Source organism: Tiliqua scincoides, chromosome 2 (assembly GCF_035046505.1).
Source record: "Tiliqua scincoides isolate rTilSci1 chromosome 2, rTilSci1.hap2, whole genome shotgun sequence".
Classification (NCBI taxonomy): domain Eukaryota; kingdom Metazoa; phylum Chordata; class Lepidosauria; order Squamata; family Scincidae; genus Tiliqua; species Tiliqua scincoides.
The window spans coordinates 100,381,059-100,402,660 of NC_089822.1; the positions used below are offsets into that span (position 1 = coordinate 100,381,059).

General features: G+C 42.9%; 1 protein-coding gene across 1 annotated transcript; it reads right to left on the reverse strand.

Moving 5' to 3' along the window:
• Positions 1-8,247: 8,247 nt before the first annotated feature.
• On the reverse strand, positions 8,248-18,150 carry LEPROTL1 (leptin receptor overlapping transcript like 1). Its single transcript, XM_066615236.1, has 4 exons — positions 18,069-18,150; positions 14,728-14,803; positions 13,993-14,179; positions 8,248-11,010 (listed from the first exon to the last, which is right to left on the reverse strand). The coding sequence occupies exons 1-4, from the start codon at positions 18,082-18,084 to the stop codon at positions 10,894-10,896; spliced, it is 396 nt and encodes a 131-aa protein (XP_066471333.1). The 5' UTR covers positions 18,085-18,150; the 3' UTR covers positions 8,248-10,893.
• Positions 18,151-21,602: the final 3,452 nt, after the last annotated feature.

Here is a 21,602-nt window from a genome sequence, read left to right on the forward strand (position 1 = left end):
AGCGATAAAGTAGTTCTCAGTTCCATAGTTGTGGTGCCACTAGAGAACATGCTTGCCCCTGAGCCACCATGGCTCTCACTTGTGACAGAGATAGTACTTGTAGAAGATCTCAGCCCTAGGTGGTTCTTGTTTCTGCTTCCAGCTGTACACTATTTCCATTGGTGTATGTACATCTGTTGCCCCAAACAGATTTAAGCCATTTCTGCCCATAAACAGAACAGGGATCAAATGTATATACCTGTGGGCTGGGCAGAAATGGGTTAAGCAAGAAAAAGGAATAGATATAGAATGAACAACTGCCCTTCAGGCCATTCAAAGCAGGCCATCCCTGCTTTAAAACAAAAGAGAACAAATATATATATATATAGATGTTGTGCCATCTGTAATGGAAGATCAGATCATCAGGTGGATGATGTGGTGTTGACAGCTATTCCCATGTTTTGACAGCTGGTTGACAGATCTGGGAAGGACAGGGCTGGCTCCACAGCTGTAATCAATCAAGGCCAGTGGAGCCCTTGATAGACACCTGAGCTTTATTTGACTTTGATGGGACTTTGCTAATGAGGTAGCTCACAGCTGAGCTGCATCTTGGACTTAACTAGGGGCAACACGGATAAAAGGCAACTCCAGAGGGACTTTTAGACCTCTACCCACACAGAGCAAGGGACTGCTTGAACTCTGTTGAAGAAGACTGTGCTTTGGAGATTGGACTGCAGACTTGGGTTGGAGGCTTCAGACCTTTAACCATTAAGTTAAGTGGAGTTTTGGGGAGGGGAAGGCCTCTGGACAAGAGTAATTGCAGGGAATGTATTTAGAGCAATAAGTTTTGTTGATTGCCCAAACTGATAAGGAATTCTGTAATTTCTTTGTATGCTGCAGCTGCTGTGCTTGGAGAAGGGGAAGTATTAATTAGCCAAAAAAGCAGGCATTGAGGGATAGAACATTTTGGATGGGACACCATCCATCAGTGCCATGAGGTTTTGTAATTTTTTTGCAAAGCACCAGTGTTAATAGGGGAGAGGGATGACTGTGAGCTGCATTCCAGAAAGACCCTTCCTTTACCACTGTGGAACCCACATTTCACCTACCAAAATATCCTAAGCTGTATAACTGCAACCTTCAGACCCAAGTTTTCTTTGTGACATCTGAGCATCCCTTGGGCAACTACAGAGCTGCCAACATTTCACAGATGAGCTACTTACCAGTTTTATATTGATCAAATATATTAATAAAAACAGCTTGTTCTAAGTTCTCAAGAATGTCTAATAACCCAACCTTGCCATATATATTGGCTGACCCTACCTACTGCTAAATGGCTTTGACTGTATGGCAGTATTAATGTACTGTATGGAGTAAATAAGCATGTTGATAATTACTGTATGCAGTATTAATTTACTGTATTCTGAAATAGCCTAGAGATACATGAACTTGCTTATGGTCAGAAGGAAACTTCTGGAGACCTGGAGTATTGTGTCCAGTTCTGGTCGCCTCATCTCAAAAAGGATATAGTAAAAATGGAAAAGGTGCAAAAAAGGACAACTAAGATGATTGCTGGGCTGGGGCACCTTCCTTATGAGGAAAGGCTATGGTGTTTGGGCCTCTTCAGCCTAGAAAAGAGGCGCCTGAGGGGGGACATGATTGAGACATACAAAATTATGCATGGGAAGGATAAAGTGGATAGAGAGATGCTCTTTACACTCTCACATAACACCAGAACCAGGGGACATCCACTAAAATTGAGTGTTGGGAGGGTTAGGACAGACAAAAGAAAATTTCTTTACTCAGCGTGTGGCTGGTCTGTGGAACTCCTTGCTGCAGGATGTGGTGATGGCATCTGGCTAGACACCTTTAAAAGGGGATTGGACAAGTTTCTGGAGGAAAAATCCATTATGGGTTACAAGCCATGATGTGTATGTGCTATGTCACATGCAAGGGAGGGCACCAGGATGCAGGTCTCTTGTTATCTGGTGTGCTCCCTGGGGCATTTGGTGGGCTGCTGTGAGATACAGGAGGCTGGACTAGATGGGCCTATGGCCTGATCCAGTGGGGCTGCTCTTATGTTCTAAACTTCAGAAAGAGTGCAGCCCCCTCCAAAACAGGATGAATACCTTTAGGCAACTTTTACTTCTTTGAAATGCATCTTTTGTCTGAAGTTTCAATTTGTTTTCACTGATCAACTCTAGAAGTACCATAATGTCAAACACAGACTACTGCCTTCTGAGATGAGAAGATGGAAATAAAATACAGTATATTGCTGCATGTAAGCTGACAACACCTCAGCCTAAGTATCAGGTTGACCTCTGTTAACAGTTTTGTGTACATGTTGAAGAGATGGAACATAGTGTGAAAAACCTTGTGGGGCTAAGGCAAGGCCAAAGGGAAAAGCCAAACTTATGCTTAACAGGCCAGAAGGAAATACATGTTCATGTGCTAATGTTGTTCAAATGTATGTATGAATCAAATGTTATATTATGTTAGAGAAAAATATGTATGTTAGCATGTTCACAAGCACAGTTGCCAAGAAGAGTTTAGATCCATTTTACCCAGAAGCCTTAGAAGAAGGACAAGCTGGGAGTCCTCAAGGAAAAGTCTGTTAGGAAGGAATCAAGGATACATCCTAATTGCTCTTTTATAAGAACAAAAATTAAAGAAGTATAATAAGTAGAGGAAATGGGTAAATAAGTTAGTAAATAAGTTACAGAAATAAAAGAATTAGTTTGGAAATAGGGAATATCAAATGAACTCTGTGTCACCCTTCAGAGTCAGAGCTAGCCTAACACAGAGAGGTCCCAGATAGCCAACAGAGGTCGTTAATTGCTTAAGCAATAAACCAATTTGACACAATCAAGATAACAGCAATTAGTTGTCAAGCTAACTAGGTAAAATTTATAGAGTCAAGCTGAAGCTTCAAAGAATCCCCCTTGACAAGATTAATGGCATCTGAGCTCTAACTGCTTGCTGCTGGAATCCCCCCTCTTCATCTGCAATTCCAGACAGTATTGAGCAGAGAAGGGGAAAACACACAGAAGAGCATATTGGATTATTTTAAAAACCAAAAGACATTGCTAAACCAGAATAAAGTTTAAAATGTATTTACAGAGGAACAGTGTAACATCTAAGAGTTAGGCTGCAGAAGAAAGCCCTACATTTAGACAGAAGAGAGCCTTCTATGATCTCTAAAACAGCAAGATTAAGCCAGGCAATAAACTGATGAACCCTAATGGGGGTAATGAGGGTTAACTGATGAAGTCGTAAACAGAAGCCACATGGTCCACAAATGAAAATACCAGCTTCTGAACAGTTTGAATTCAGAAGCTCCAGTACCAAACAGGGACTTTAAAAACTGTTCTGAAGTCATTTAAAAGGAAAGTAGTACATAGAATGTTACAAAATTTATTGTTTGTAAACTCAGAAGTTAGCAAGTATATTCTTTGCTGAATATTAGTTAAATTAATAAGGGAAAACAGAGTTAAAAGGATTTGAGTCTGCCTTAGAGTGAGGCTTGCAAAATAAAGGCAGTACAGCTAATTTGGAATGTAGAAAGCAGAAACAAGCTTGCTCCCTGTCAGCTTGAAAACTTGTCAAAATTTATTGCATTCCACAGATAAGAATTAAAAGTCAGCATGTATGATAGAATTCTTCACTGCCTAATAATTAAAGAATACTAGTAACAAATATAAAGGTATTTAGAATTGATTTTATTTTAGCTTTTAGAATTGTTAAAATTAAAACATAGAATAAGCTGGAAAGCTAAATGAGAAAATAGTTAAAATTCAGATATGCTTTAAATCACAAGCTAGCCTGGAGTTAATTAAGAGTTTGACAGGAGACTCCAGAAAAGTTATAAGTTTACAGATAGAAAGCTAAGGAGGAGACCAGACAGAGAATAACTTTCCTAGGCGCCAGAATAGATAGTGAATTTAAGAATATTTCTAGTAATGAGAATAATTAATCTTGGAAGGCACAGACTCATTAGCAGAGAGTCTGTTCAAAATCAAAGTTGACAGAACAGATATGAAACTAGTGAGGCTACGTATCAAAGTTGGCAGAATCCGATAAGGAAGATGCCTCAGGAATGTGAGTCTCTTGAAAATGCAACTTATATCAGAGAAGAGAGAGATTTTACAGAAATCAGAAACCAGTTAATAACTTCTTGTAGAAAATAGATATAAAATATCTGAATCCAGAATAAGACAGAGGATAAATTGGTGATTAAAATAAGTATAAACACGGATTAAAATAAATGAATTATTACAAGATTAGTGTAATTGGGAAAATTAGGATAGAGGCACACTGCCCCCTTTGGAATAGTATTGACATTACAGAAAAGGGAGGAGTTCTCCAAAATGTCGAATACAGTAACCTGAGATATTTAAATGTATGCTCCAGATATGGCAATAGCCAATGAAAAATCCCCATTTCTGACATTATGGGCTCTAACAAATATGATTGGAGTTTTCTCGAGACAAAGAACCTACAGGTATATATGGTCGCACCCAGCAGGGAATGTTGCTTTTTCTCTGGGACACTGAGAGTTACTACAGCACTCTGTGTCTCCCATTTTGAACACATAGAGAAGCCCATTGCTGGGGCTCCACTTGAACCAGAATGGAACCAGACTGCTGGCGCATAACATTAAAAAGGTGGCAGAGCAGCTTTTAAACTGATCCCTGGGGGAAGGCCGACAGGAGCCGAGGGGCATCCGGTTCGGGACTCCTCATCCCTATGGGATGAGGATGGGGAGGTTAGAGAACAACAAGACAAAGGCAGAGTAGGAGAAGAAATTGGGAAAGGTAGTGTGATGGGATGTGATAGACGGTTTGGCACAATGAGAGGATGCGGGGACAAAGGAGCGAATAAGCAGCGCATCCTGGGGCATTCCGTGTACAAATGCTTTTATGCGAATGCCCGAAGTCTACGAGCAAAGGTGGGAGAACTGGAATGTCTGGTGACAAGGGAAAATATTGACATAGTGGGCATAACGGAAACCTGGTGGAATGTGGAGAATCAGTGGGATACCCCAATCCCGGGCTATAAACTCTACAGGAGGGACAGGCAGGGGCGTGTTGGAGGTGGGGTGCCCGTTTATGTTAAGGAAGGGATAGAATCCAGCAAAGTAGAGATTGAAGGTGGGTCCGACTCCACTGTAGAATCTCTGTGGGTTAAATTACCAGGCTTGTGCAGCGATGTAATACTGGGGGCATGCTATTGTCCTCCAGACCAGAAATCGGATGGGGACCTTGAAATGAGGAAACAGATCAGGGAGGTGACAAGGAGGGACAGGGTTGTAATCATGGGGGACTTCAATTATCCTCATATTGACTGGGTTAATTTGTGTTCTGGTCACGATAAGGAAACCGGATTTCTTGACGTGCTAAATGACTGTGGCTTAGATCAGCTAGTCACGGAGCCCACCAGAGGACAGGTGACTCTGGATTTAATATTGTGTGGTACGCAGGACCTGGTTAGAGATGTAAACGTTACTGAGCCATTGGGGAACAGTGATCATGCTGCGATCCGTTTTGACATGCACGTTGGGGGAAGAATACCAGGCAAATCTTTAACAAAAACCCTTGACTTCCGACGGGCGGACTTCCCTCAAATGAGGAGGCTGGTTAGAAGGAGGTTGAAAGGGAGGGTAAAAAGAGTCCAATCTCTCCAGAGTGCATGGAGGCTGCTTAAAACAACAGTAATAGAGGCCCAGCAGAGGTGTATACCGCAAAGAAAGAAGGGTTCCACTAAATCCAGGAGGGTGCCCGCATGGCTAACCAGCCAAGTTAGAGAGGCTGTGAAGGGCAAGGAAGCTTCCTTCCATAAAAGGAAGTCTTGCCCTAATGAGGAGAATAAAAAGGAACATAAACTGTGGCAAAAGAAATGTAAGAAGGTGATATGGGAGGCCAAGCGAGACTATGAGGAACGCATGGCCAGCAACATTAAGGGGAATAATAAAAGCTTCTTCAAATATGTTAGAAGCAGGAAACCCGCCAGAGAAGCGGTTGGCCCTCTGGATGGTGAGGGAGGGAAAGGGGAGATAAAGGGTGACTTAGAGATGGCAGAGAAATTAAATGAGTTCTTTGCATGTCTTCACGGCAGAAGACCTCGGGCAGATACCGCTGCCCGAACGGCCCCTCCTGACCGAGGAGTTAAGTCAGATAGAGGTTAAAAGAGAAGATGTTCAGACCTCATTGATAAATTAAAGATCAATAAGTCACCGGGCCCTGATGGCATCCACCCAAGAGTTATTAAGGAATTGAAGAATGAAGTTGCAGACCTCTTGACTAAGGTATGCAACTTGTCCCTCAAAACGGCCACGGTGCCAGAAGATTGGAGGATAGCAAATGTCACGCCTATTTTTAAAAAGGGAAAGAGGGGGAACCCGGGAAACTATAGGCCAGTCAGCCTAACATCCATACCGGCTAAGATGGTGGAATGCCTCATCAAAGATAGGATCTCAAAACACATAGACGAACAGGCCTTGCTGAGGGAGAGTCAGCATGGCTTCTGTAAGGGTAAGTCTTGCCTCACGAACCTAATAGAATTCTTTGAAAAGGTCAACAGGCATGTGGATGCGGGAGAACCCATGGACATTATATATCTGGACTTTCAGAAGGCGTTTGACACGGTCCCTCACCAAAGGCTACTGAAAAAACTCCACAGTCAGGGAATTAGAGGGCAGGTCCTCTCATGGATTGAGAACTGGTTGGAGGCCAGGAAGCAGAGAGTGGGTGTCAATGGGCAATTTTCACAATGGAGAGAGGTGAAAAGCGGTGTGCCCCAAGGATCTGTCCTGGGACCGGTGCTTTTCAACCTCTTCATAAATGACCTGGAGACAGGGTTGAGCAGTGAGATGGCTAAGTTTGCAGACGACACCAAACTTTTCCGAGTGGTGAAGACCAGAAGTGATTGTGAGGAGCTCCAGAAGGATCTCTCCAGACTGGCAGAATGGGCAGCAAAATGGCAGATGCGCTTCAATGTCAGTAAGTGTAAAGTAATGCACATTGGGGCAAAAAATCAAAACTTTAGATATAGGCTGATGGGTTCTGAGCTGTCTGTGACAGATCAGGAGAGAGATCTTGGGGTGGTGGTGGACAGGTCGATGAAAGTGTCGACCCAATGTGCGGCAGCAGTGAAGAAGGCCAATTCTATGCTTGGGATCAGTAGGAAGGGTATTGAGAACAAAATGGCTAGTATTATAATGCCGTTGTACAAATCGATGGTAAGGCCACACCTGGAGTATTGTGTCCAGTTCTGGTTGCCGCATCTCAAAAAAGACATAGTGGAAATGGAAAAGGTGCAAAAGAGAGCGACTAAGATGATTACGGGGCTAGGGCACCTTCCTTATGAGGAAAGGCTACTGCGTTTGGGCCTCTTCAGCCTAGAAAAGAGACGCCTGAGGGGGGACATGATTGAGCCACACTGGATTTACCCATACCTGGTATAAAATCCAGGAGAAAAAAGAGTTGGAATTATGGGTTACAAATTAGTTATGGCACTACATTATTGCAGTTGTAATAAATGATTGTTGGTTTGCTTATTTTCTGTTGGCTTCAGTTATGTTCCAAAAGTGGAAAGAACTTCCTCTCACTGGATAGTATGGATATCTAACTTGCATAGCCCTACCTCCAGGAACAAGTGGGATCTATATCCCTCTCAATCGTTCAACATTCAAACATTCCAGCTCGGAAGTCAAAGCAGAAAACAAACTTGGATCCTTCTCCAACCACACAGCCTTCCCCCCTTTCCAGCATCCCATCTCTGCACCTATTCATGGCAAAACACGCTGCCTCTCTCCCACAGGGCCTGTCCTGCCCAGCAGCTCTGTACCCTGTATTTTCAATGGCCGCTGAACTAGGTGATACACGACCCACCTGAAATTGGCTCACAAGCCACCTATTGGGTCTTGATCCAGTTTGAGAAATGGGGGTTGCTTAATCAACAGGAACAAGATTAGTATGGATTCAAATAATCAGTATCAATCATCCTGGAATAGATTTTGTGTAATCATGGGTAGATCTCATGCTATTTTATGGACTGATACAACAAGCCTTAAGAACCAGTTCATATATCCATTAATGACTGTTTGAACAATTTCATCAAGCCATTCATGCATGCCAGATCAACAGACCTTTGCAACAGACCCAGACAAATGATTTTCTGCCCTTAAAATAGTGCTATTTCACACATTATCAGGAATGAAGCAGATTTCCATCTTCTTAACACGAAAGGTTAATTAAGAAGTCACAACAATTTGATGTTTAAAATTTTATTGTTTTCTCATCAAAATTTGTCTTTGTAGAAGGATAGCAATGCTGCTCAGTGCATGTTACATGAGAAAAGAGACATACCTCTCAAATGTCTAACCTGAAAACCGGAGACAGCACTATGTCAAAAATGAGCAAGATCGCCATCACAATGCTGTCCACACAATTAATACACAGAAAATACGCTACTATTAAATATAAAAGAGTTGCTGCCCAAGTGAAGAATAGCTGGTTGTTTCACTAAGCAAAGCAACATAGCACAGGGACAAAGAGAATCCATTTTGCTAGAGTACATGATTGGGAGGATCAAAAATGCATTCCTATTTATCTACATGATGGCTAAGACTATTCAACCACCAGTGCAGGAAATTTCCAAAAAAGCCTCAGGGATTTGAGAGCATCATCCAATAAAAGTTGTGCTTCCAAATCCCCCAAGATTGACCCGAAACATTTCAAAGTACTTCACAATCCTGGACCACACTCCAAATGACTGCACAAGTTCTTCAAAATCCACTGGTATGCATCCATCTTCTGTTCTCCACAATCAGACAAAACAGATTTTTGAAGATGTGTTTGTCATGATCACTGGGCTTCAGACTTTTTTTAAAATTTAAAGTCAGTGTCATATCACTTTAAACAGAATACACAAACTCTGCATCACCTATACTTCTGTATACAGGTAACTACAATCCTGTTAAACTCTTTTGTTTAGGATGCCTGCAAATGTAACAAAAAATGGCAGCCCTCCCTCTCCAACAAGCATGTTTAATGGGCCCATTCAACCCTTTTCCTTTCATCATTCCAACTGTCCACACTGCAGTGTGCCAGATCTCAAACTGCAGTGTGCCAGATCCTGGGAAGGTAAAGGCTGGGTAAATGAGTACAGGCACACTACATGAGTATACAGGAGCATATCTGCTTATAGACAGGCTACTCATGCAAGAAAGCTCCATTAAACTGTACCTACAAGGGATGTGTTTACTCACTTTGATAGTGTTCTTAAAGTAAGAAGGGGATATGTTCAGATGACTGTATGAAGAAGTCAGGTTTGGTTAAGTTGCATGAGTGCACAGTGTTAGCACAAACAGAGATATCCAAGTATCTTACTAAGGAGCCAGCAACAAAACACCACTCCAAAAGAACAGTGTCTAAGAAATACGGTAATTTATAGTTAACGGAAAAGACAATTAAGAGGTATGCAACAAATATTAAATATTGCAAATTACAGGTGATATACTCTAATAGAATTACAATTATGATCTAACATTTAGTACATTAATGCATAAACAGAAACATTAACAGAATCACTATAAAACCTTCACAGTCAAAGATCTGCCAGACAGCCAAGCTTTGACTGTATATTAATGCAATAATCAATCTGTCAGGTAAGTTATTACCTACAGTAAAAGTTTCAATCTACATTTGAAAAGCCTTTTTATACCATGTATAAAATAAATTAAAAAAGGGAAGCAGAAATTCTCTTTTTATAGTTTGCAGACACAGTGGATACAATCCACTGGGAAGTTCTCCTGCATGAGCCATGAGGACAATGAATAAAGCTGAGCAAAAGTGCTACCATTCATTTCTAAGAGGCTTGCACATGAGAACTTCCTGCTGGGTTGTGCCCATAATCAGTAGTTCCACGGATGTTCCTTTAACCTCCCCTTTGGTAAAACACAAAAAGAATTGACAAAGAATGTCAAAGCATACAATACTTATAAATAGAAAAATTTCAAAATGGGCTTTTAAAAAGACAACGCATTTAAGATGTCTTCTACTCTCCATTGAAAGAGTTGATTCCTCACCCCCTTAGAGCATTAAACAAATAAAAAGTTGCAAAATACTTATACAATGAGCACAAACTTTCAAAACAAATCTTAGAAACCCCATTATAGTCAAAAGCTATCCCACACCCATATCAATGGCATTATCACTTTTTCAGCTGCATATAAGGAATAAGCGACCCACTAATCAGCCACTGAGTACATCTCCCTTCAGCCCTTCACACAGAACTGCCAATAAACCCTGACCATGTATGCATTTGCTACTTAAGGGCACAATGTGGCCACATTCAAGCACTTTAAGTCCTACTTATCTCAAAAAGGAGTAAGTGTTGAGTACAACTCTCCCACTGAGATCAACAGAAACTGGCCACAATCTTATGCACACTTACTTGGGAGTAGGTCCCATTTAACTCAGTGGGACTTATTCAAATGAACACACCTAAGATTGAAAAATGCTTTCTATTGACTGGATTGGGCCCTCAGCTTGTCAGTTTGGTTACACGATTGTATGTTACAGTTTAAAAATAAACCCTGGTCAAAAGATCAATTTTATATTGAAAACACAGTTATGTTCTTTGAAAAAGAAACACATTTAAATGCCACATATAAGCATCCTGGTTTCCACATTAAAATAAAGCATTAAAATAAAATGTATCAACAATTTAAAACATCAAAATCAAGCAAAATGCTAAAATTGTATGCGAAAGGAGAGGAAAAGTGACTACAGGGTGTCCTAGACCTAGGGTCCCTCTGTGGAGACAGTACATTCACTTTATTGCCCGTTCTTTCTGCTGTATGGATGGCCACTGAATGATACAAGATGCTGATAGTTCTCTTTCAAGCTTTTTTCACCACTGTTGCCAGCTGAAGTCATCATTGCTGCCAAAAACCAAGAAAAACCCTAGTATGGTGGCAAATATGACTGTGTTTCCTGTGAGGACAAGTGCACAAGCTCCCCAATCAATCTACAGAGAAGGAAAAATATGAGTTACACATACAAAGAAGAAAATACATGCTTTACACTACCAACTCTTTTCATTTACATTTTTTTCCTTATATTTAACAACCTGCTATTTTTCCTAGGAGCTCAGAATGGCTTATGTATGATCCCAGGTGGTTTCCCATCCAGAACCTGTATTGTATGCCTTCAGACCATTCTCCGCACTATTCATCTGCTACCTGTTCAGTCACACAAGAACAGACTAGCACAGAGGTTCCCAAACTCCTCTGAGTTTGCTGAAGTTTGGCACTACTCCTCTAAGTAGTGGCAAAGGCAGGCAGAGGCCCCCGACGGTGCCATGGTGATCATGGCGCCACAGGGACATTCTAAGGTACTGGGGGGGGGGTGCTCCTGAAGCCTCCATGAGTACTCTGGAGGCTTGCAGTCCCCTGTGAGGCTGCTCTGAGCTCCGATCACCAATTGGAGCTCAGGGCAGCCACATGGAGGCTTGCAGAAGGGGCTGCAAGCCTGCAGGAAGCTCATGGAGGATTCATGAACCCCTCCCAAGTATGTTAGAATGTCCCTGTGATGCCATTGGAATGCCCATTTCTGGGCTACTTCCCTTAAGGGTGAATGGTCCATTTCTGGTTCCCCTGGTGGGTCACGACCCACCAGTTTGGGAACTGCTGGACTAGCAGTTTCTAATTAGCAAACATTAGAATTACCTTGCCCATACTAATTCAGCCAAGATACACTTTTTAAGTGGTGACTCTTATTTATTCATTCCAACATCATATCTTTGTAGCCTCTGGAAAAAGGAACCATGTATCTTCCATTTCTTTTAGAATATAAATCACTTTGATAAGTTTTTTGTTCTCAAAGTTGGACACAAATATTCTTAACAACAATATTGAAACAAGTCCTGATCTCCCAATCCCAGTGTAATGCCATCAGTGAATATGATATTAGGAATAGGACGGGTGTGCAGCTGCCAGGAGGTAGGACTTCTGTTGTCAATTTGTTCTATGGGTCTGGTAGTGTCTCCCTCAGGCAGATACCACAGTGTGAGAGTTGGGGTGCAGTTCAGAACTCTCTCATATTCTGAGCAAGCATTGTGTGCAAACAAGAGTCTGGGTTACTGGAAAAGTTATCCAGTTATATTGGGCACAATATAACAATGATGTGGCAGCAAGAGGTCCCAAAGCAGCATTGCACACAGGGCTGGATCAAGACAAATTCAGATGTCTTCCAGTGTTCTTGGCTACACATGGTTTTTTAACTGCATACTTTGTGTACTTCCAAAGCTAATTCTAATTCTCACCTCTACTGTAAAATGTCATCAGCTCTAAGCAAGGTTAAGTAACAAACTAGTTGACAGTACCAGATCAGCAACAGAGTGGGCCAAATCAGGTACCATCCCAAGTGCCCATGCATACCCACTCACCCACCCAACTCTAGGCCCCCAGCCCCCCCACAATCTGGTGCCAGGTCTGGTTAGTACCAGAACAAATAAAAACTTTCAGGGTAATAAGACTGGAAACTAATGTGATTTCAATGACAATATTTGTTAAGTACAAACTTCAATATGGCAAAAATGCTGAGTCTGAAAGAAACCAAAAGCTGGTCAAAGCATAATGCTATTAATAGTCCACAAATTGCTCCCCAAAGTATTTTGCACATTTCTGTTATTTCTAAAGTACTGCTGTTGTTTTTCTGTCTGGCAAACTGTAACAGAACAATGTTATTTAGATCACTGTTTTGTTCACCCAGGTTTTTATTGTTTAGTATTACGGACCGTTTTATGTTGACTTTGCTTTATTGGCATTGTGTGTTTTATTGCCCAGTGGTTTCACTTTTGTTGTAAACCATTTGGTTAGATTTAAAACCACTAAAACGTGCTATGTAAATACTGTGAATAAATAAGAAATCCCCATACTGCAGATATGGATGGGAAGGGTGGGGTACCAGAACACACAGCAAAATTTAACTAAGCACTTCCTAGTTCACTGCTCATTCCAGGGAATAGCCCCCAACTTTTAGGAGAGGTATTTGGGAGTATAACATGAGGCTAAAGTATTGTGCTCCTAATAGAAGTATAAAAATCTCTATATGTGGCCCTCAAGAATCTGGCGCCAAGTCCTCTGCTTAAAAAAGACCTAAATTTGAATTAGTCAACATAACCATGACCTTTTCAATAATAATAATAATGCTTATCAGTGCTTTAAACACTTCACATACATTCTTAGCAATCCTTTCAACCCCCCTACAGGGTAGGTCAGTATTTTCCCATATTGTTGATGGGGCTCGGAGGACAAGAGACTGTAGCTTGGAGAAAGCCACTGAGACGAGATCATGGCCCAGTTGAAATGCAAGCCTGGTGAATTTTCAGCTCATCATCCATATTTTTATCCATAACAGCACACTGCTCTTAGAATACACGGATATCCTTCAGCCTGCATAATTAACAGTATCTATTCCATTTCTACACTGAAGACCTTTCCTTGGTGAAATGGCAGGCAAGGCTGGCTCTCTCATACAGGCAAACTGGGTGGATGACTTGGATAGGGCAATTTAAGGGATGTTTGCCATGCTGGAAGCTATTGTGCCACATGAAAACAACCAATTCTCCACACGAACCGAGCAAGATACTGAATCCTCTATAATGTTGCAGTGGGTTCTGAGGTGCATATTTCTGTTCATCTGGGGAAGCAGACATTATGGAAGCAGCGCTCAGAACTGAGCAATACATTGTTCACAGCAAGACCAGCTGCCCTTAAAAATGGAGAGAATTCTTCTACAACAACCCAGGAAATTCCTATGGTCTCAGTTCACACAGAGATGCCCTTCCAAGACCAATCCAGGATGACACACAACCTTCAGTAAACCCTGCAAGCCTCATAAATAAAACACCACCTTTTAACCAATGTATTCCTCTCATTTTTTTGAAGTAACAGAATATCACGGAATGTCACAAGAAACAACATGCTCAAAAGGAGAAATAACTAACCAGTGCTGCTCTGGCAAACACAATCGGAAGCCCGAACGCTGAAACGACAATGCCTGTTGTAAGAAATATGGCAAGTTCCTTGCAGGCGTTACTTGTTGCATCTGTGTCTTCAACGAGTCTTCTAGCTATGCAGTATGGAATTGGAGATAGGACATAGAAGAACAGAACAAACAGGGGCCAGTATTTGCTAGGAACAAATAAAAAAATCTTTATTTTACAGAAGTTCTGTTATTTCAGCAGGCATAAGCAAGTGAAGCATTTGTAATAATGAACAGAATTTCAATACAAGTTATAACTAGACAAGATAAAGATATAACAAGTCCAGCAATTCAGGCTTGGGTTCACAAACCTATTTTCACTGTAGATTAATAAGTACCTATTAAGAAATCGTTAGGTGGCTGTAAATGATTTGTTTTGCTATATTTAATTTATTGTGAAACTGTTTTTATATTTATCTAATGTATCTGTGAATTTATCATGTTTAGTACCCCCCCAAAGTGGTGGAAGTTGAGTGCCCACCTGGCGGTAGCCGAGCACCAGCCAACGCTGGGCTACCACCACCGCTTGCCCAGCGTAGGGGTCGCAAATGTGCCTTGTGGCACATTTGTGACACATTGCGCTGGTGGTGAGCTAGCGTGCCAAGCCCAGGATTGGGCTCTCAATCTCTAGCAAGGATGTTTAGGAATGCAGCATGTGATGAGGACAACTAAAGATGTGTGGAAAATAATCCATTACCTGTACTGTGGAAGAGCACAACCAAGCATCAGAAACATTAGACCAACTGCTCCCCCAAAGGATAGGCTAATCAAAGCTGTAAGAGATAAGACATAAAAGATATATAAACTCCACAAAGTACTCTGATAAATACCCCCTCTATGAAGAGCTACAGACAAAAGGGAAGAAAAAGGGTTCCATTTCGATTTCCCACTTACTCCTTCCAAATTCAGACAATTTGAATACCAAAGAAGCAAAACATAGATTGTAGGGACTTTTAAAATAGTAAATCCAGCTTGATGTGGGGGAGGGGAAATTACAAAATAGTGGAAAATTCCCACCCTCAGAGTCATATTTGAATTAGTTGTGAACTATTGTTTGATGACAACTGATGTAACCACATTCATATTAATACAACAGGTAATATCATTACGAACTTCCCTAAAGTTACCCAACAAGAATCCTAGCTTGAACCTCAGCCATGTCCACATCCCATATCAAAACCCAACATTCTCTTTACCACATATGAAATGCAATAGACTCATTTATCTCTCCCTCCTCAACCCTCTATAGTTATGATTTCTTGCTCACTTGGACCATCCTACCAGAGACATTTTTTAGATGAAAGCAGTTTCTTGATTCAGGGAACTCTGCATGCTTGCCATCTCACTAATGAAGCACCATGAGCCATTTGCAAGGATAAAAGCCCCACTAGATCTGAATGAATGCTGTATTCCTATTCACAGTTCTGTTTACAGCATCATATGATACCGTCACATCACAGAATGCCAGAATAGTGAAAACAAATCTGTCAAAATAGCCTTGCCCACTTTGAGCCATAAGTTATGGAATGGAAACATTGTGACACTGAGCCCATGCATGTCTACTCGATAGTAAGTTCTACTATAATCAATGGGGCTTACTCCTAGGTAAGTGATAGGATTTCAGCCACAGTTGCTGTAAAATCCTATCGGATAATTGTTACAGTCTCATAAGGCTACCACACTTCCTCATATTCCTGTCTGCAGCACCAGAAAAACTACTGCCTATCACCCAGCTAATTCTTCCCTTCAAGTAGATATATACCAGTGTGAATGTTGTAGTTATGCGATCAGTGTTGTGAGCTATATCAAGATGGCAGAGATGCATGTTAGAAAACTTTTATTTACATAAAATACCCAACTGTTAAGGAAAAAGGACTTTTGGTCTTCTCAGCATCTGGTCAATTCTACAGAAAGTTGAGCAGAAGATCATGGGACTGGCTGAATGACAATCTCAGAACATAGGAACTCTTCAACTAGATCAGAAGCTCAATTTGACATTATGCACATTTATTTAGAAAAAAAATCTCAGGTTCAACAATGACTTATTCTAATTTGTTTTGTTTTTTGCCATTGCAGCAAAACCTGCAGTGTTGTGACCCCTTATAGACTAAGTAAATTTGTTGTGGTATATGCTTTTGCAAGTTAGAGTCCACTTCAGGATGCCCTCTAGTCTAGTAGTTCACAAAAGTTTTATGCCATAATAAATCAGTTAGTCTTTGCTGCTGAGCTCAACAAGGATCACTTCTACATAAGAGTGCAGAGTACTGCAGACCAACAATCCATCTAGTCATGACTCCATTCTTCCCCCGCCCCAACAGCAGCCCATTGGAGCAGCTTCAGGCCAGGGCATGATGCAAAGGCAGCATCCCTTCTCACAGCCCAATCCTATCCACACTTTCCTGGGAGTAAGCCCCACTGACTGTAATGGGACTTACTTCTGAGTAGACATGCATAGGATTGGGCTGTCAGTCATCTACCCCAGCACCTGGATCTGTAGAGGTCAAAGTGACCAGACGCCCTCTTTTTCAGCCTCATGGAAAACAACTTAAATGTCCTGGCAGTGAAGAAGGCCAATTCTATGCTTGGGATCATTAGGAAGGGTATTGAGAACAAAATGGCTAGTATTATAATGCCGTTGTACAAATCTATGGTAAGGCCACACCTGGAGTATTGTGTCCAGTTCTGGTCCCGCATCTCAAAAAAGACATAGTGGAAATGGAAAAGGTGCAAAAGAGAGCGACTAAGATGATTACGGGGCTGGGGCACCTTCCTTATGAGGAAAGGCTACGGCGTTTGGGCCTCTTCAGCCTAGAAAAGAGACGCCTGAGGGGGGACATGATTGAGACATACAAAATTATGCAGGGGATGGACAGAGTGGATAGGGAGATGCTCTTTACACTCTCACATAATACCAGAACCAGGGGACATCCACTAAAATTGAGTGTTGGGCGGGTTAGGACAGACAAAAGAAAATTTTTCTTTACTCAGCGTGTGGTCGGTCTGTGGAACTCCTTGCCACAGGATGTGGTGCTGGCGTCTACCCTAGACGCCTTTAAAAGGGGATTGGACAAGTTTCTGGAGGAAAAATCCATTATGGGGTACAAGGCATGATGTGTATGCGCAACCTCCTGATTTTAGAAATGGGTTATGTCAGAATGCCAGATGCAGGGGAGGGCACCAGGATGAGGTCTCTTGTTATCTGGTGTGCTCCCTGGGGCATTTGGTGGGCCGCTGTGAGATACAGGAAGCTGGACTAGATGGGCCTATGGCCTGATCCAGTGGGGCTGTTCTTATGTTCTCCTTCCCCCCCCCAGCGCAGGTCCCTGCAGGCAGCACAGAGCCTTCTTGTGACTAATAAATTATATATAATATAGTTTTGAATCTAATAAGTAATCAAGTGATTCAATTAACCCCATGAAGTAGCCACAAGTGTGTGTTCAGCTTGTATTTGGTCATATGCTATGTTTTTCGTGGATGTCCCACATTTTGGGGTCCAGACATCTGATCCCCCTGGTTGAGGTAGACTGCCTTGGCATACAGAGGCTCTACTTGGCTCTCAGGCAGGACTGCAGCCCTGAAGCCCTCCTGGCCCTAGTGACACAGTGAGGCGCCTCCCCAGGCAAACGTGAGTTGGGGGGTGCTGTTGGGTGCGCCTGCCTACAGGTTCAGTCCCCACTGGCGTCGCTGGCCCTGCCTTCCACCCTGAACACCCGCTACGAGACAGCTTATGTCCAGGGGAGAGCGGCAGAGGAACCCCCCGGGCAAGGAAAGGGGCCGGGCCGAGTGGGAAGGAGACAATGGAGACCTGCCAGGCCGGGCGCCTTCCTGACTGAACAGCCCAGCCTCACACCCAGGCAGGCGCCCGTTGCCATGGAAACACAGCGCACCCCCTCCCTCCTCGCTCGCCCGGCCGTCCTCGCAGGCCTCCCTCCCCCACCGGGCCCAGCGGCCTGGCAGCCTCCGCCGGTCTCCCGTGACCAGAGAGACGGCCGGCCACCCTCCCCACTCCGCCCCTCAGAGCCTCCACAGCGATACTACCTTTGATGCCGGCCATGATGCTGCTGTTATTGCCGCACAGGCCGCTCCCAACCAACCATAAAGTGGCAGGAAGGCGGCCAGAGAGACCCTAGCGGAAGCTGGCACTCTACAACTTCCGGCCGAGTGGAGGCCACCGGTACCATAGAAACGGGACTCTCTGTTTGGGCGGCGACCGCGAAAGGGAAGAGATAATGCCACCGAGTGCGAAGGACTGGCGCATGCGCGCTGCCACGAGTCGAGGTCACGAGGCCCGAGTAGAACGTTGGTGTTCTCAACCTTCGAACTCGTCTTAGATCTTTACTGTGACGTCACCACTCAGAATGGGCATCTGGAAGGGTCAAGCCACACCATGGGGTTTTTGACCATTGACAAGGCGCACCATGCTGCCAGTGGGGCGGGGGCACATCCCTCATTGGCCCTACTAACAAATGACCTCCTAAATTCCTGGTGTGCCACACCAGTGCGCCACACCACAGTCGCACATAATAAATGTGCTGTAGAGAGTGTGAAGAGGAGTAGAGACTTGTAGAGACTGCTATAGAGAGTGTGAAGAGGCATCCCATTCCCCCTCCACCAGTTCTGAGAAACGGATCATATCAATTGATCAACAAGCCTTAGGAATATACAGTATGTCAGTCATTTTCAAACTGTACTGAATTCCCCGGGAACTCTGGAATTCCTCAGAACCTAATTGGGGTTCTTGGTTCGAATTGTTGGCATCCTTCAGTCTCGGAAGACTATGGTATTGTGCTCTGAATAGTGTTCTGCAACAGAGTGTCCTCTCCAGTGCGCGAAGCCTGGGTAAAGTAGATATGGAGGATAGACTGTTACCCATGCAGCAAATCCCCCCTCTCCACATCGCTGAAATGGTCCAATGGAAACACAGAAGCCAATACGGTTGGTTCCAGCGGCATCGCAGGAGTTGCCAGAACGTGACTGTGTTCAGCCATGAACTGCCTCAGGGACTCCGGCTCCGGATTTTGCCTCAAGGTTGACTCCCAAAGCCTTTTCCATAACTGGATGTAGCCACAAGGCAGTGGAGGTTTGGGATCAGAGTTTTCCTTCTCTCAGATGAGCTGCCTTCCCAGGCTGACGAGTCCCATCTACCCGGTGGCTGTTTAGTCGCCTCTTACGACAAGTACAGCCAAACTGAGGGCCTATTCTTATCCCCAGCCCCCAGGGGAGGTTCTTGGTTCAAGTTATCAGTAACAATGCACAACCTTCACTGGAAAAGAGCTTGCCCACTGCCACCCAAAAGGTCTGATTGTTGCAGACCTTTTCCCACTTCCCACTCCCTGGGACTCCCACTTCCCTGTAAGCCCTACTGTAAAAATTAAATCTTGTTGGTGCCTATAATAAAGTCATCCTTGACCATTTGTATCAGTCTTGGGGTAGACATGTGTATCTGAGAGTGAGCCCCACTGAATAAAATGAAACTTATTTCTGAATAAGCATGTACTGTATAAGATTCAACTCATAATTTAAGGTTCTTTATAACTATGCAAGGACATTGGTACCTTGCTCCAATATCGCTGAGCTTTCAGACTCTTCCACCACATACAAAGAGCTAATCACCTCAATTTTCTATAAGTCAAAGCAGCAAATACTACTGTTAAGTTTCTCCATCCTCTGAGCTGAGAAAGGTGCGCTCAACATGGTGTCGAAGTTCTTCCTGGCCCCCGAGAAGGAGGAGCAAAAACAAATGGCGCTGCTGCTGGCTCAACAACAAATATCTCTCCACTAGACCTCAAACTTCATCAGCAGGAAGAGGGTTGCTTCACCTCAGAACACCCATCAGATAGCCTCGCCAGTGACCTGTCATTACTGGCCCTGATTGCCTTATGAACCCCTGGACCCTTCCCTTCCTGAGCTGTCTCTCTCCCATCCTCACCATTAGCTCCATCTGGTCCAGCTTTGGAATTAAAGAGGCAGCATTGCATTAGCATTAGAAGGCCCTCTTCCTCCAAAGAGCAGCCAACCATGTGCTTTGATGGCTTGGGAGACAGTGGGAGAACTGGACGTATAGTCATGCGTTGGCTGTCTGGTGCTGATGGCTGCTCCCCTGCCAAGGTTGTAATGGGACAGCTGAAGTCCCGAGATGGTGGGGCAAGTCCAGAAGCAGACACCTATTTCCTTTTGGGATCTCAAAGCTGGTCTAACTTCCATCCAAGAAATCATGCTAGGTGGAATTAGCAGTTCTACCAGCGCATAGGCCTATATGTGAAATTGCCCCATAGTTTTATGAACAGGCAACCCATCAACGAGGATGCACATAGAGATTTCCTTTGCTTGTAACGTACCCCAAAACCCTGAATGAATATCTTCTTTGTTTCATGTTTTGTGGTATAAATTCTTGTGCATACTTTATTAATAAAGCATTTGGGATACAGGAAGTAGTGTAAATCAATTTCATTGAAAGTACAGTATGAAGTAAAAAAAACAGTATGGCAATATCCACTGCAGATCATTATGCTGTTGCTTCTGCTTCCTATAAAGAACCAAAACAGCAGCTCTTATGTTCAGTGTGTTTTTAATAATGTTTTTAAGCTGTACACTGACATGAAAGTAAATCCCATTGTACAAGAGTAGTAAACATACACTGGACAGGGTTGCAAGGTTACACAGATTGACACTGTTTCTGAATATATTTATTCAGAAGCAATTCCTTCTTCATTTAAACTGAATTTTAATGGATTTATTAAACTGGATTCATTTCCTGTTTGTTTAGATATATTTCCTAGGAATGGTGTTTAGGATTGCAGCTCATACAGAAGCAAGATTCACTTGCAATTCTCACAGTGACAAACATGGCTAGGATCTGCTGCTACAGTTTAATCATAGGCATATTTGCTTTGTAGAGCTCATGAAGTATAATGAGTGAGTAATTACTGCCAAGGCAGTGTGCAGAGGAGTGCATTGTAGACGGCTGACTCATCGATAATTGTGCATCAGAATGTGGAACTTCCAAGTGAGCAACTTTAAAATGCAATCCTAGCTATCTATTCATGCTGGTTTTACATTCAGAAAGCAAATTGTTTTTGTGGTATATTTATTAAATATCCTTGGTATGATGGCCTTGCTAAAAAGGAAATCTCACTAGGTTTATGGTTGCAAAGTGCTCAATTAACTTGGTTTTGTGCCTTTAAGTTAACAGCTTAGGGCCCAATCCTATCCAGTTTTCCAGTGCTGGTGAGGCTATGTCTGTAGAGCATGCACTGCATCCTGTGGTGGGGAGGCAGTCACAGAGGCCTCCTTAAGGTATGGGAACATTTGTGCCCTTACCTTGGGGTGGCATTGTGGCTACACCGGTGCTGGAACATTGGATAGGATTAGGCCCTCAATCTACAGACTTTATTTTACTTCCATGCCCTGAAAAACTTCACCTGCTGATTTCGGCTCTTAAGCTACCCTTAGAGGTACAGAATCTAGAGTCTTTTTTTGTCTGATCAGTTGGCAATCTTTTATATACACACATTTTATATATCTATATTTTATGTTCTTATCTATATATATATACATACGCTTCACTCTTCT